Source organism: Manacus vitellinus, unplaced genomic scaffold, assembly GCF_001715985.3.
Source record: "Manacus vitellinus isolate BGI_N305 unplaced genomic scaffold, ASM171598v3 scaffold_2_pilon, whole genome shotgun sequence".
Lineage (NCBI taxonomy): Eukaryota > Metazoa > Chordata > Aves > Passeriformes > Pipridae > Manacus > Manacus vitellinus.
In genome coordinates, this window is record NW_021940208.1 from 46,363,131 (window position 1) to 46,380,131 (window position 17,001).

At 34.3% G+C, this 17,001-nt stretch overlaps 1 protein-coding gene across 5 annotated transcripts in view; it reads right to left on the reverse strand.

The window, feature by feature from the left end:
* UGGT2 (UDP-glucose glycoprotein glucosyltransferase 2) overlaps positions 1-17,001 on the reverse strand; it is an 82,139-nt gene that overhangs the window by 30,202 nt on the left and 34,936 nt on the right. For all 5 annotated transcript variants that reach the window (XM_029960976.1, XM_029960975.1, XM_029960974.1 and 2 more), the window contains 10 exons: positions 15,932-16,017; positions 12,254-12,389; positions 10,730-10,861; positions 9,195-9,359; positions 8,625-8,748; positions 8,438-8,536; positions 6,269-6,363; positions 3,586-3,792; positions 2,133-2,264; positions 88-215 (listed from right to left, as the gene is read on the reverse strand). In XM_029960976.1, coding sequence (XP_029816836.1) covers positions 88-215; positions 2,133-2,264; positions 3,586-3,792; positions 6,269-6,363; positions 8,438-8,536; positions 8,625-8,748; positions 9,195-9,359; positions 10,730-10,861; positions 12,254-12,389; positions 15,932-16,017 — 1,304 coding nt within the window. The remainder of the gene's footprint in view (positions 1-87; positions 216-2,132; positions 2,265-3,585; positions 3,793-6,268; positions 6,364-8,437; positions 8,537-8,624; positions 8,749-9,194; positions 9,360-10,729; positions 10,862-12,253; positions 12,390-15,931; positions 16,018-17,001) is intronic.

Below are 17,001 nucleotides of genomic sequence, written 5' to 3' on the forward strand. Positions count from 1 at the left end.
TTTTCCCATGCAAAAAGATAATTAATTTGTCACAGGCAATAAACAAGACAGTACATCATAAAGCCTCAAAATGCAAGAGAATTTTACCTTTTACTGCTGTTTCCCATCTCTTTGACAAGAGCTTTAATCTTCTCCGCAGAGGTACTGTATGTTATCTTTTCTAACAAATCAAAGTCTTCTGCATAGAATTCATTTTCATCTAAAGGACCCAGTACCTTAGATAGAGAAAAAAATGTCATTAAGTGTGGAATGTCCCAATACTGTTCCATTTGTAAGTAAAAATACATTAATATTTTAAATGAATGCACAATATTCAACCCCCATCCCCATACACTTCAATATTAGTAACTATAAAACACTAAACTTTATAGTAACCATGCAGAATTAGGTTTTTACAGTTATGTGATTACAGTTAATTTTCAATCACAAAAAATACTATCTTTCATTATACGTCCCTTTGTAAAGGAACACACTACTTAGAAATAACAACTCTAAGGTTAAGAAGAAGTTCTGTTAGGTACATTAATTTAAACTCAAATTACTGTCTGTCTACTACACTATTTAGTTGTTTAATTCTGTGAGCACAATCTTAACTTCTCAAGGCTTTCTATCCATTCTAAGCAGAATGTACAGAAAGAAAGAAAAGAGTAAAGGATAAGAAATGCAGAATAAGAGACAAGATATAGAACTACTATGTTATTTTGGTGTCTGAAGGAAAAGAAGGTGCCTTGAAGTGCCAGAAAATAGCTTTGAGGATGCTGTTTGGATTTTCTACTCAACTTCCACCAAGCTAAATGGACCCAAGTCACCTTACACAGTGCCCAGGATGTAGAATGTCATGATGTAAGTTTGGCGTTGAACGCCTCTCTCCCAAAATTCAACTGCTTCCTGAAAATGAGAGGTTATGTAACCTCTCTGGAGTTATTTCACTTTTGACTGTTTATCAGTATTAATGATGTATGAGATAGATGAAACCACAGTGTGATTATAAAATACCATGCTAATTTTGTACAAGTTATAACTAGAAAAAAAATTAATTTGCTCATGAAACTAAAGTGCTGAAATAGCTAGGATAGAAGTGAAGGATATCCCATATCTTTTTTTTAAAGTAATCTTTTAAGTGAAAACACACATTCAGATGGAATGTGCATTATCAAATTTATCCAAGTATTTTTAGGAAACCTATTTCCCCAAAACTTAAAATATGACATTATTTGAGCTTTTTAGGCATAGAAAACAGTAATAATAATTTATAAAATAACATTGCATATTTAGCTATGGGGGAGTTGACACCAAAAAAGCCAACAATTCTTTTATGCTTCATCAACAGAAATGTTTTCTGTGTGTCTATTAGAGGTGTTTCAGTTGCATCTCAGAAGCATTTAGGATGCACAAAAATAACTAAAGTCACAATTTAAAGAGAGGTTCCAGTAATGAGATGCCAACACAGTATCTCTTTCTTTCTAATGCTGGAGCAATAAACAGAAAATAGAAAAGAGTAAAGGAGTAATCTGTATAGATTTTATTTACAATGTAAGATACTGACTGTCATTTAAAAAGTACTAAATATTGAATGCAACATTGTATTTTTTAAACCACAGTTCACCTACAGACACACTGGAATTAAGGCTATTGGTTCCAGGATATACATATAAGAAACAAAAAAATTACTATACTTTTATCTGAATATTAAGAATTAAGACTATAAAACAACTTAATATTTATAAAAAATGTGGTGTTTTACAGCTTGAAATACTAACCTAGACAATGTAATTTATATATATTTATTTATGTGGTATAATATAGGTAAGCTCAGGATCAAAATTTATTCTTAAATATCATAAATAAAAAAATCAGATATTAAACCATTTAGAGAATTTCGTCAGATTAACTCTAAAATAGCTGTGGGAATTACACACATACATAGCAGCTTCAATGGAATAGAGCTCATGAAAAAAACAGGAGTAAAACAAACTAAAAAACCCCAAAGGCAAACATTCATACCATTCTCTAACTATAGGATGAATAACTGGGAAATTATTATAATGCATTTTCTTTAGCTTGAAACTGAAGTTCCAGGAAGTAAAAAATTCCTACAAGAAGACTGAGTGATGAATTACTTTCTTTCTTACCCTGCCATTGCTCATAACAGCCATTTGCCCAGGAAGCAGTTTAAGAACCTCTTGGCAGAACATCTGGTGGGTTTTAATTAAATCCAGTCCTAAAGTGTTGTACTTCTTCTCAAAAGTATTGCCATCCATTCCCTAAAGCAAAGGTAAAGCATAAGAGGGTGGAATGATTCAGCAAAAATAAATTTTGTAACAGATGAGGTAATCAAAGATTTTTTTTTAAGTTATGTGGTAATGAGAAATCAAAGCAAAACAACCTCAACTTCAGTGTAAGTACACAACTGTTGTTGTGGAGCCAAGGTCTCACAATTAGCTAGGGTGCTGTTTTTACCCTGGGGCAACTCTGAATAACCGTGAGAGGTAAACTGAGCCTGAGGGTAAGCACTTTTTCCACAATCCAGCACACAGCTGCATGAAAAATAACATTTTCTGTTAAGAACTGAACTATATTCTCACTTTTAGGAAAAAGATGTACAAAAAATCCATAATACCCCAAAAACCTAACAGTCATTCATGTGGCCACTGGGTACAACTTGAATATGTTTTGGGGAAGCCAACATCATCCAGTAAGACATACAACAAATCCATGTCCAAAGTGGGAAAAAATGTCAAAACTTACACTGGCACTGTGCCTTACCTGTCAAAATTATCTTGCTATATTAAACTCTCCTGATATGTATTTCTTCACTAGTAATATGCAGACCAAGCAAATAGATTCGTTCAGATACAACTAATGTATCAGAATAAACAAAACAAGATAAATCAGTAACATGCCTGCTTGATTATCTACCTTTACGTCTTTCAAAATCTATTAAAGAAATAAAAGTATGACTCAAAGTAACTAATTAATTTTCCAGTATGTTGCCAGAGTTCTCTTAGTTTTGCAACACCTCCTATTTAAAAAGATGACAATTTATAGCTCCTTCTGAAACAAAACCTGTAGTTAGCAGTTGTTATTTGATAACTCAGCTCCACTCCACATGAGAAATTTGAAATCAGCAACATTTGTATTTTAAACCAATGAATTTGCATAAAAACACAGCAGAAAATGTTGTCCAGAACTGTATAATGCTTCAGTCTGTGCCTACTACTGCTCACAACCACAGCAGCAGTAAAAAGTTACTTCTGAAGTCTTAATTCTTGAAAAACATTAATATTGTAATTTTAACTGAGAGTTATCAAAAAAAATCAACAATTAAAAAATAAACTATTTTGGTTTCGGTTATCCAGTATCTGTACTTTCTATTTTTCAGTACTCTTGCTTGACTTTAAATAAATTCTTTATTCTTCAACTGTATAAAAGTTGCCAAAAATCCAAATCTGCTTGAGCAGAAACTGTATAAGGGTTATAAACTTAGTAATATTTGGCCACACACTGTCACTCTCAACCATGCCCCCTTACAATAAAATATATGTAAAATGAAAAAGAAAGTAATCTAATTTAGTTTTTACTCACTGGGATGAGGAATTTAGTAATTTTAGTTCCAGCAGCAAGGGATTTTGCTGTCTCTTCCTTACTGAGTTTACTGAGGAAACTTTTTAAGTTGCTGTTATTTTGTGTTAGAAAAGCAGACAAAATTCCTCTTGCAATGGCTGTGTTAGATTCCTTTATTTTTGATGAAGGATTGTTCAAAATCCCTACTCGTGTATGACTGCTTGTTTTCTGCAAAGAAAAATACAGAATAATAAGCACATTCATTTACAGTTCCATCTGCTGTTATGTAGTGTATTCGTGTCTCTGTGAAATGAACTTAAGTATTTAATTTTTTTGCAGCTATTTGTCTTTAGAAAATATACTTCAATGCCGTAATATAATTCATAATTTCAACTAGGAGTTAAAACATGATTAGAAAGGATTTACCTATTGTGTAATACATATTTTAAAGAGAAGGGTTTTTTTAATAGAACAATTGCCTTTGAGCATTTTGCAGAAGAGTATTTTTAACAAAGGATATACACAAGTGTTCATTTACAGACTTCAGAACTGGTTTTGTAGACATTTTTCTGTTTTTCAAAAACTATCAAACTAAACATAAAATAAATGCAAGCAAATTTATCCACTTACCCCTTTAATCTTAATCAGCAGAAAAATCTTTCACCTGCTAAAGTCAGTGATGCCACTCAAATTTTACCAGAGAGCATGAGGATTCTAAGGTAGGATCAAATAGCATCACTAACTGAAGAAAAGGTAAATGGACTTTACTGCAGTTAGGAATAAAAAAATAAGTAGTGCAATCACTGGTACTCAACACACTAAACTTTAGCAAACTTTAAATTGCAGCCCTTGAGAAAAACTTTGTTAAAACAGTTATGGTCCCCCCCCCAGTGCAGTAAAAGATATTGAAATGCTGGAGAGGCTTCAGCAAAGGGCTTTTAAGATGGTCAGAAGACTACGAGGAAGTACTTGAAGAACCTGGGCTTGCTCAGTCTGGCAAAGAGGAGGCTACAAGGGACTCTAATAGCAACCAACTGCTACTGAAGGGGAACGAAAAACATGACTGGGGCCAAATCCTTCTTGGTAGCAGCAGAGTATAACAAGGGTTAATGGTCACAAATTTTGGCCTGGCAGAAAAAACTGTACTAGGAAGGCAGTGCAACACCAGAGCAAATTCTAAAGGGAGGGGACAGAGTTGCCTCCTTGGAGATTTCCAGGAATCCTTCAGACACACCTACAGTTGACCTGATCTAATAAAGGCAGTAATCCCACTCTGAGTGGGAGGCTGAACTGGATGAACTCTAAAGGTCTCTTCCAGCTAAGACATCTCTAGCTTTTTTTTCAAATGAAGTAAAAATATATTTGTAGTTTTCAAAACAGTATATATTAGTTGGAATAGTTAAAAGTGAATTTCCTTCAGCCACTTTCCCGCCCAGATTCTTGCACTTTTTCTTCAAATGCTGATGGCAAGTCATGAGCAAGAGGTGTTTGTGCCAATTCTGCAACTATCAGAAATTCTACTAGACGCTGATTTGACAGACAAAAGGGACTAGAAAGGAGAACCTCCATACAAATCAGTGGACTTCAGAAAAATACTGGTTCTGTTTTTTTGTCATGACACTTGAAAGTCACTAGACCAAGCAGTACAGGAGGTTTATGTGAATCAATCTATGAATTAGAATGAAGACAACCAATTAAACTGCTGTTGCATTGAAGATTCAACAAACCTTATTCAGAATGGTTTTTTCTAATAGTTTTTTTTCCTAGATTCTCCTTACTAACACATGGGGACTTGCCTAGGCAGTTCTCACCTCTTAGCTGGGAATATGGAATTTTTCCTCTGCTGAAGTGGTGGGCAGAAAACGAAACTACAGATGGAAGACATGTCAAGCTTGGGTCACTGAAATTGTTTTTCTGTAACAAGGACTTGTACTGAATATTCCTCTTTACGTTTTTTAAAGCCTCTCTCTAATACATACTTGTTATCACAGGCTCTCTGCAAGATACCAATCTTCTAATTCCCTTAGGGTGGTTCCTATTTCATTCCTGATTGGAAAATGTAGATGCTTTCCCAATTTCAGTTTAAGCACTCTCCTAACCTGACCCGAACTGAGAGTTTTTCATCATTTATATTCACATGAGACATTTATACTTTATAAAGTATATTTACATATTTGTATTTTATACTTTAAATCCTATTATTAATACAGAACTTAAAAAAAAAAGCAAACTCATGAATGTGGATGATCCTCCTAACATATTAAGAACACACACACAAAAATTAATCTGTCTTTGAAGCACACAAACAGTACATGAAAAAATGGTCGCTTCATGACCACAGCTATGCCATATAACAGGAGAACACTGCATAATGGCTCACATCAACAGGCAGTATGCTAAATTCCTTGGCCCAGGTCACATGCTAGGCTACCTGATGGGAGAAAGTCTGTAACTGGGAAGACATTCACCCTTTTAGTACACAGTGTCACAGTTTCTCTCCTGTGTCATGAGCCCATGAACCAACCAAATGATCATTTCAGGGGGGCAGTTGGGCAAAACAAAAGCACAGTCTCTCAAGTATGCACCTGACCCACAAAAAAAATGTTGTTACACCTTTATGTAGCAGTATAATTATTGAATGTGCAGAGCGTTGTTAAGAACATATTCATAATAATTAATTTCATAAAACCTACTAGAAACTCACCAGGCTTTTCAAGGCATTAGAAAGCAGTCGTCTACCAGATGGCTTATCAAAATCAGCAATAATCCAGATAGTAACAGCATATAATGCATCTTCATCTGAAAATTAAAGAAAATCCTGCATTACTTTCTGGAGAATCTTCTCACAACTAATGAATAATGAATTAATTCTGTTTGAGATTTCAAAATTTATGTGTATGTTTGACTGCTGACTTCAATTGCAAGATTAATCTTTGCCACATCAGAATCTTTTGTTCTCTGAATTGAAATAGGATTCTTAGAAGGTAATTTACCATGTTAATAGGACAAAGTCACTAAAAGAGCCAAGTCATTGTTGCAGCACTGAAACAAAAGGGCCCTAAGTAATAAGATAGCTCCAATTAACAAGATCTGCTTTACCAGAGGTTACTTCTGAACATTGGATTGGAGGCTGCTCATATAGCCAGAAATGAGAAGAATTAAGTAGTTACAAGAATGCATAAACTAGGCTAACCACTTTCTCTGGCAGTAGAGTCCTTCAACTAAATGCTGGAAAAAACCTTCTGGACACAAATGGGAATAATAATAAATACAGTCCAAAGAAAGTAAACTACTGTGTAAGTGTATTTGCAGAAAATTTCCTATTTTTCTGCTCTGCAGTCTCCTGTTCTTTACTTGTCACAGAAGAGGAATGGTATGTGAAAAATTCTGCAAAATTATCTGTAGAAGAATATCAGTCTACCCAGGTCTATCATATATCCCCTAAAAGGTAATACATATAGACAGAAATTTTCAAAGGTTCTGGTGAGATTCTAGGAAGAGGTTATTATTAACTCTTGCTGTGGTCTAGAGAAACATACTGGGGACAGAGATATGAAACATAGATTCCAGTTTAAAGGTTATGGGCTTTACACAAGAGATCTCAATCTTACAAATAAGCCTAAAATTGAAAGTCAGTCATTTGACAGCTAGCTGGGATGTCCCTATGGTTGAAGACACAGAATCGAACAGAGCCAAATAACTGTATTCTGAAGAAATTTAAGTATTTGGCATTTACTTCTGAAAACGGAATAAGTAAAAACTCTGTAAATATTACATAAAAATCACTGAAAGAACAGCACTTTGTTAACATGGTTATTCTGTCTCTTGATGGACTAGTTAAGAGCAATTGTTAACTGTTCCCTCCTAGAAGTAAATAAGGTAAAATTCTATGCAGAAATATGCCCCCTCTTGTAATTTCCTCTAACTCCAAGGGAATGTACTTCTATATGCAATAAGAATGTTTACATTAAAAAATAGTTCAAATATACAAAAAATTTGAGTTTTAATAAATATAAAATGTATCAATGAGTGATAATATCATAGAATCATAGAATCAACTGGGTTGGAAAAGACCTCCGAGATCATCCAGTCCAACCCTTGATCCAACACCGCCGTGGTTACTAGACCATGGCACTAAGTGCCACATCCAGTCTCATCTTAAAAACCTCCAGGGATGGTGAATCCACCACCTCCCTGGGCAGCCCATTCCAATGTCTGATTACTCTCTCCGTAAAAAACTTCTTCCTAATATCCAACCTAAACTTCCCCTGACAGAGCTTATCAGAATATATTTTATTTCTTTTCTACAAAAAGACAAAGCTTCATATAGCAAAATTAAACCATCTAACTAGGTGAAAAATAAGAAGATACTTATGCTAATAAATAAGATATATAATCAATTATTCCTGAAATTACAGATATACCTAATTTTGGTACAGATATTACAAAGACTATATATTCTGCATTTGATAATGGTGCAGCTAAGAGTCACTTGAAAACTTAATATCCTCTAACATTCTCAAGTAAAATCATATTAGTTTGAAAACTGCGTCTGTTTCCAAAGCTGAAAAGTCTTGCAAAGCTTTTAAACTTTATGTTTGTGAAACAAAAAACAACTAGTCACCACATCCAACCCATTTCAAAACTACAAATTTGAAAATAACTATCCTGTTAATTATAATTTATGCTTATAATATTAGGATGTGATCTGGCTCCTTAAAGAAGGTACTAGGATATTAGAAAATGTAGTTGTTTATATGCGATCCTTGGGATACTGACTTATTCAGGATATTTTACTGGCAAACTTCAACAATTTAACTATGTAATATCTATATACAGATAGACAGATAACCCATACAGGAAATTAATATACCCTTTTTTGTTAAATACTTCATGTTGTCTGAAATTACAGCACTTTTATCTTGTGAGTCCAAAAAGGAGAAAGTAGAGAAGTCTTCCACATCAAATGGAACTGCAAAATGTAAAATGCAACATGTTAAACATTAAAAAAAAAAAAAAAGAAAAATCATAACAACAGCCAATCTGAGAAAAGTAGTTACCGGATGTGGGTCTGAAAGGTATGTATCTTCTTTCTGCTCCAAGAATAGTGGGGTTTATACGGGAAACTATGTTGTTCTGGTCCATAAGAAAATCTATTGCATTCATGTGATCATTTAGCAAACCCTGTAGTAAGAGAAAAAAATTAAATCTGTACTTTTATAGTTTCAAGACAAAGACCAAGTATTTGTACAGTCTTTCAACTGAGCTTAAAGCTTCTATATACACCAAATTATGGACTATGTCAAGTCAAAACCACATAAGTTATATCAGACAGACAGTATTTCAAAATATCAGATGTACATTTTTCAATGAACAAGTGCAGTGTAGTCTCAGTTTCTGGTTGAAAAAACCAATATAATTACTATATGCTCAGTTGATCCTCCAGTCTTGAATAATTTAAATGTACTGTTTCAAAACCATGACCACAAATTAATGTAACAATGTAACTGCAGGTGTGCTATTATTAATTCCAAGCCATCTCATTATAAAAAACTTAATAGATAAACATGACTCAAACAATTTACTGCCAAATATTTCATCTTGCCTTCGTTCAGGAATGTTGAACATACCATGAACACTGCCCGCTGGAAGAACTTGGTGGCATCAATAATCCTCTGAAGAATAACTGTCTCTAACTCTTCAACATCCATCTCGTCTCTATTAAAGGGCACGCCATTAAACAGCACTTGAGGCAATGGGCCCAGGCCACTCCTTTTATAAAAGGTTGCTCCTGCCTGATCACATCAGAAATATCACAGGATTAAACAGACTGTGGCTGACTGCTGCAAAAAATGAAACTAATATCAAGAGAGGATGAACTCTAATCTCCACGCACTCTTCACTGTCACACCTTCTCATGAGTAGCAGGGAAAAAACAAGAAGCGTTTGGAAAGCACAGAGGAACAGATGGGACTCATTTCTCAAACAGAATGACAAAAGAAATCATAGCTCTGTAGATGGTGTTTTAAACTTGCTGAGAAATATTCTTTTATTTTGCTTAACATTCTTAGGAAAAAAAAAATTAAGCAACAACATTAGAGAAAAACCTTGAGACAAAGTTTTCTTTTCCCAAAGAAAGTACCCTAAAAAAACCTCAAAAGGCTTTTACGTTCATAAGTGAAGTCTTATTTGATAAGAAATCAGAACAAGCTGATTTTTCCTCAAAGTTAGAAAAGTCAGTGAGACAAAGAGAAATAAAGATGTATTGTAAGCAACTCTCCCTTCTTATATTCTGCATTGTTTCATGTTTTCTTGCAATATCTATGTGTTCATCTTTCTGTCATCCCACTGTCTCCTCCTTGGTCTTCAACACAGTCTCACTGTCCCCGCTTGTACAGGGGACTTCTTCCTGGTGGCTGACTATTTTTCTGTCTTTAATATTCTCTGTGGGAGACTTTCTTCTCCTAACTGTACCCACCTGTTTCCAGGACAGATTCAAACTGCCCTGCCACACAAAGCCTCTAGACTTCGTTCCAGTGAGGAATAAACAGCGTAAGGCATAGAGCACCCTTTTTTTCTGGCTGCCCCAATACATCTTTTTAAAGAAATATAATACACATTAGATAACAAATTTTAAAAGGAAATAAATTAAATGGAGTCAAGAACACAAGACTGTATGAACAGTATGGCTGAAGACACACAGAGAAAAAAGGTATTTTATGTATGTTTTAGCAGAAAACTGTCTACTCAATCACAGATAAAAATGTCTTCTCTACAGCCTTTAAATAAAAATCCACAGCTGTCTTTCCCGAAGGATATTATAACCAGAAGGCAGAATTAAAGAAAACAATGATCCACCTAGAAGACAGGTTTCAGCTCTTCACCCAGAGACACATATAATTTCTACAGCATGAGAGAGACCACTTGACATGACTACTAAAAAAAAAACTTGTGCTCCTGAATGCAGCAGGCAAGAGTAAATTTTCATAGTGAGAGTAGTAATGCAGAAATCCCTGCAGCATTTCCATTAATGACTGAATGGTAGCTGAAGAAAATGACTCAAAGGTGCTCTATCTACTTACTTTAACATTTAACAATCCTTCAGCTTAGCAAATGCATTAAGTATTACACTGCAGTATTTCTTAACACTTGGCTCTCAACATACCTTCCTCCCTTCATCATATTCAGAATGAACACCTAGTATACTCTGAACATCAGCATTGGGGTATTCACTTCTAAGGACATCTTTCACATCATCTACTGTTAGAACACTTCCATCTCTCACTTCATGGTACATCTGTAAAAATTATAACAGAAAGAAATTAAAAAAATGTGGTGAATTGTCAAACATAACTCAATAAAATTAATAAAAGTATATAAACAATAATTTTTTATAATGCTCTATCAAATTTTGTATCAATATAATTTTATATTGCTGTATTGAAGTTTTTATATTGCTTTAGTAATTATCACCATTGCTCATATACACAATTTTACATCAGAGTACTGTTCTGATTAATGTATTATTATACCTTTAGTCTAAATCTGAAGTGGCAAAGGAAATACACTTATGTGAGTTGAATGTGAAAGGTTATTTCTCTCCACTAATTAGAGAAGCAATCTAAGTTCTTTCAATAAACTACCTAATCATGGGTAGTTACCTGAATCTATATGGGATTAATCCAAGCCTAAATTAGTCAGTGATACTTTTTCCTACAGTAATAATTTTTCCTTAGAAATGTTATTTTATTTCATAGAATAATATTTTATTACTTTCATTAAACATACAATAGAAATTTGAAGGGAAAAATATTCAATCCACTTCTTTTCAAATGAGGAACAATACATTTTCCTCTATAGATCTGAGTATCTCAAACTTGTATTTTATTGATTATATTTTTGCAATCTTTTAATTATATTTATCATTCTCTCCTTTTTATATTATGAAACAAAGTAAAAAGAGGAACACAACATTTTAAAAAGCACACTGTAAATTATATTTCGTGATTCTGGTCAGGGATAATTGTCACCCATGCATGTCAGCTCCCTAACATCTGTGGATTTCTCTTCCAGGGTAATCCTAGTTACTTTAATTTCTTTCATCTTAAGCTCTCTAAGTTTATCCATGACATCAGTTTCTAAGCACTAAAAAGAAAAACAGAAAAGAAATGTAAGTAAAAATGTTATGCATTAATACCACATTCTCTGATGTAATTTTTACCTGCAGAGCCTTTACATGGACTGCTCACTTTATTTTCCTCCATTCATCTCTCACCTCCTGTCTTTACAAGAACCTGCATTCTCTCACAAAGAAAGCCTGTGTCAAGCATTAAGCTGCAAGCCTGGAGCGTCTCTATGTTTTGTACATTCATGAACAGCTCAAGCATTATCAAGCATTATAATTTTTCATAAGAAAATACTAAAAGCTGAAAGGCATGTATCTAATTTTTTATATTATTAAAGACAGCCTGTTGATAGGTAAAATGAAAAGAGCAAGTTGGTTTCTGGGGAAGGAAAGTATTTCTGCAAATAATAGAATATTAATGCTACACATGTTTCTAACATTTCTGTATAAAGTAAATGCATACATCTCATGTTATCACACGGTAGTAAAATCCTAATTATATTAAAAATTAACAAATTTTAATAAAAAAGAAGAAAAAAGGTGATTTCTCGTGAATGAACTAACCTTAATTATTGAGGTAAAGGCCTGAAAGGTGTCATATTCCTCCGCAATGTAACTAAAACTTCTCCAAAGAGCTATTCCAGCATCTTCATTTCCATCAATTTCTTCTTTTGTATTTAAAATGAAAACAATTCCAATTCTATAAACAAGCAAAAAGAGATCATACATCTTAAAACAATATCCGCTTCACACGCATTCTAATACCAACACAGAAGAATAAGATGTTTGCATTTAAGTAATCTGCCCAACACTTAGTGATGAAAACCCTGTACCTAGAGATGGCTGAAAACCTGCCTGCCCAAGGGAAGTGGTGAATGAATTCCTTGTTTTGCTTTGTTCGTGTTCATGGGTTTTGCTTTACCTATTAGTCTTTATCTCAACCCACATGTTCTCTCACTTTTACTCTTCCAATTCTCTACCCCATTTCACCAAGGAGCAGTGACCCAGCGGCTCTGAGGGCTTTAACTGCAGGCTGGGGTAAAACCACAACATCCAGAAAGCCTAAAAGTCCAAGACACTGATGTGAAGATCTTGTTTCTCAGGGGAACAAAGACTTTGAGCAATGAGACAATCTGGTCAAACAGACTGCAAATAGCAGCATGACTAAAGCACAAAGTCTTTCCCAAACTAAACACCCAGGAGAGAGAAAACTGAAGATATCTGAAGTTATATTCCCTGCCAAGAACAAATAAGGATCCTTCTGGTCTCTACTTCACTATTGGAAAGGAATTCTGATCATTACAGTCCATTCCACATCATACATGATATAGGAAAAGGACACGAAAAATCCTTCTGCTGAGTCCCAAGTGACAGAGCACATCTATGTCCATGGCTAGAACTTATGGATTCTGAAGAGGAAAAAATATATGCCTATTCATGAACATAGCCGTTTCCATTAAAAGATGAAGACTAGGAAGATGGATTCTGCCAGTCATCCAGAATTTTGTGAGTCCAAAGCCATCAGAACCCTTCTAAACATTTCCAAGCCTTCCACTCTCTACTATCAATACATTTTCTTAGAACTGCATTTTAACCAGCATTTTAACATGAAACCTGCTTGTGTAATGGGAGAGAGCCATGAGGAAGACGGTAAAAACCAGATACTTTTATGAATCAGAAATAGAGATTTTATGCAAATATTTCGCACTCTGGGGCAGCATGTAGTTTTCCAGAACACATCCTTGAATCATGCTGAGCACCTGCAGTTAATGCTATACATACTAGATCTGCAGCAAAATCCTCTGTCTTTAGCTGTCACTTGTCCCAAAACAAACCTAACAGGCCACCAAAAGGCTGCTCCATGAGAAATCTCTACGGAAGCAGCGATTCAATTTTTTTCTCCTCTACATTTACTTTATAGCCAACCTACAGGTAGAGATGTCTCTGGTTGCCAACCTGCAACCAAAACCATCTAATAATGCGCAAAATGGCTTACACAACCACAGCCGTCTATGAACTACAGCTGTATAAGCTGCTGCCTATTCCTGACCACACATATGACAGCACTGGATAATGTCCCACATGCAGCAGCTGGTTGAAAGATCGAAATTTATGCCAACTATAGAAAAGAGGTAAATTGCAAGGCAAAACAAGAGAATTACAGTCTTTCTGAAGAACTATCAGAGACCCAAATCTGGCTCCTGCTATCCAAAACACCGTGCTTCTTGCAAGTATTTCCACGAAGCGTACAGTTCTGCCATAGCTGCTACAAGAACAGGAGGCACCTGCTGGTCCTGTGATACATGAGAGCTACTACAACGACACGACCACCTGCAAGGCTGAGCCCATGCTTCAGTGGACCTTCATATTTACAATCAGTAGGTTGATTTAGGAAGTCAGCTTTTCACTTAGATAGCCACTTCACATTAGATATCTTAAGGCTATTAAAATGAAATCTGTCTTATCAGTATAAAATCATTTAGACAGGTGTTCAGGACAATCAGGTGTGTATCAGATCACAGGACAGAGGGATTAAGAAATACAGCAAGTTTTCTAAAAAGATACAAATAATAATCAATGCATAAAGATGCAACATGTTCTACAACTAATTGCTTCTCCCATTTTTTACATCTCACTATTGCAAATAACTTTTCTCAAAGACTTATGTCACCTGGATGCCATAGGAACAGTCAGCAAAACTAAATATCACATGACAAGATAGACCCCATGACTTGTCTACATCTTGAATACTGTGTACATGGCTGTTGCTCTCATCTCAGAGAAGACATATTAACTCTAGGAAAGTCTGGAGAGAGATAACTCAGAAAATAAAACAAACTTTGGAACAGCTTTCAGGAAAAGAATAACTTGTAACCTAGGGAATGAAATGAGTGCTGTTGAACACAGCAGAGCTTTATAAAGTCATGACACCTATAAAATCAAGAGAGAGAGGGATAGACTGCTTAGGTTCCTATTTATAAGAGCGCAGAGACAGTAAATGAAGCTACTAAAACTCTGGCTCAAAACAAATAAAGCAGTTTTTCATCACATAGTTCAACTGTGAAAATACCCGGAAAAGGATACTGGGGGTGCTAAAACTTTACAGGAATTTGAGGGAAAACCAGAAAAGTTTGTGGAACAGAAACCCATTGAGGATAGCTAAGTATCCTAAGTATCCTAGGAATTCTTTGATCTCTAAATGCATGAATGCCAGAAAAATACTCAGGTAAAGAAACTGGTTCCACTATGCTTTTTATCATACCAAGACAATTCCTTGTGGCTTCTTGTAGACAGACTGACCAAAATGGATCTTTACCCTGACCCAGTTTAGCTACTCTTATGCTGTTATGTATCACAAAAGGCAAATCATGTTCTAGGCTATATTCTCCTCAAGGACTGAAGGAGTATTGTCTCCCAGGTAGTGACAAAACGCACATGTAACTAATATCTGTCCTGCATTATGTTTTTGTAATTGAAAAATAAAACATTAAGAAAAATAAAACAATTATCAGAGATAGTAAAATTTTAAAGAAAAAGGAAAACCATGTAATTTATTGAGGAAACAAAAAACATTTCCCAAGAAGATTTTAAATAATTAACATGGAATTCATCTTGCTAAACCTTGGAAACCCTTCATTTGTAAGCTGTGGAAATAAACAGTTTCCTTTTTCATAAAAACGAAACAATTCATTTTTTCTTAAAAGTAGGCATCTCAGATTAACCAGACTGTTCCCTAAAAGTGTCTTTATCTCAAATGCTAACTAGTTCAGACCCAGACAGCTAATTTTTAGAAATTCAAAACTTGATGAGGACAATCTTGCTTTAGTCTTAAAAGTTTTTATATAAAACCAAAGTTAAGTAAAGCAACCTCAACTGAAATAATTGAATTTAAAAAATTCTCTCAAAATATGTTTTAATTACAGCATATTTTGATTACGATGCAGCTTCACAAGGGCCTGCAGTGGGACTATTTGACAAAACAAATTTTTATCAGACTTTTGCAGTTCATTTTACACACAGTCAAGTACATTATCCCTTGCAATCTATTTGCTTAAGAAGACTTAATACCTGAGTAAGCTTGACACAAGTGGGTAACCAATGTGTCTTATTAGAACGTGGTTGAGTTGGACTTCATTTAAATTCACATCTTTGTCTAGCAAAACAGAAGATGAAGATGAAGAAGAAAAAACGGAAAGTAACCTTATTTAAAGACTCTTCCTCAAGATTTTCAGTTTTCCTTACCTAAGTGGTACATTATAATGGTAGAATAACTCTGCCACTTTCATGTAATCACCTGTATCTTCTTGGACAGGATCAACAAAAAGTACCTAAGAAGAGAAAACATATCATGCAGCCAACATTTATTCTTGATGTCTGCTTTTATTTTTTTGTCAGACATAAAATCCAAGATAAGAACATTAATTTCCAAAGGAGCTGTACGCCTCAACTGTTTTCAATTTTTTAGAGCATTCATTGTAAGAAAACATTAAAAGCATAAATGAAAATAACTTCAGAACTAATGCATTTGGATCAAATGCTGAAAACAGGATTTAACCATTTATTGAACTTCAAACCAAGTGATACTGTTTTCTCATTTGAAAGACTCTGTGCCATTACTTTGTTTATATTAATGAACTTTATTTTAAAAAGGATATAATGACTATTTTTATGTTAGTTCTTTTAACTGACTCTCTGTTGTGAAAACCAAACAAAAATAAATAAATGGAATATATTGGCTTAAAACTTTAGTTAAAAGATGGAGCTTTGGGAAAGAATTCTTCCTTTCTGTCTCATATATTTTTGTAGTCTCTCACTTAGTGTAGCTTAGAATATAAAATTAGATCTTTCAGGCATGCATAGAACCTAAAAGTGGGATGTATCTGCATAGATAGATTATCCTTATGTAGATTTAATTATGACATCTGTACCTTATTTATTCAGCTTTGCACTGCAAACTCCCCTTAGAATGTATCATATTTGCTAAAGCAGATGAAATGCAGCAGAATAACTTGCAAAATTTTGATTGCTCTCCCCCTCAGATTATAGTTAAATGATATGTTGTAGACTTCTATAATACAGTTGTTACATTTAACAAATTTAACTCTGAATAAATAATGCAATCTACTTCATATTACACACATCTTATGCTTCATTAGAAGTGAAAGAGTGACTACAAAAATATGTGAACAGAAAGGAAGAATTCTTTCCCAAAGCTCTATCTTTTAATTAAAGTTTTAAGCCAATATTTATTTTTGTTTCTATGTATGCTTCATAGAAACATACATTTTTTATTACACATTGCTTGTAATTTC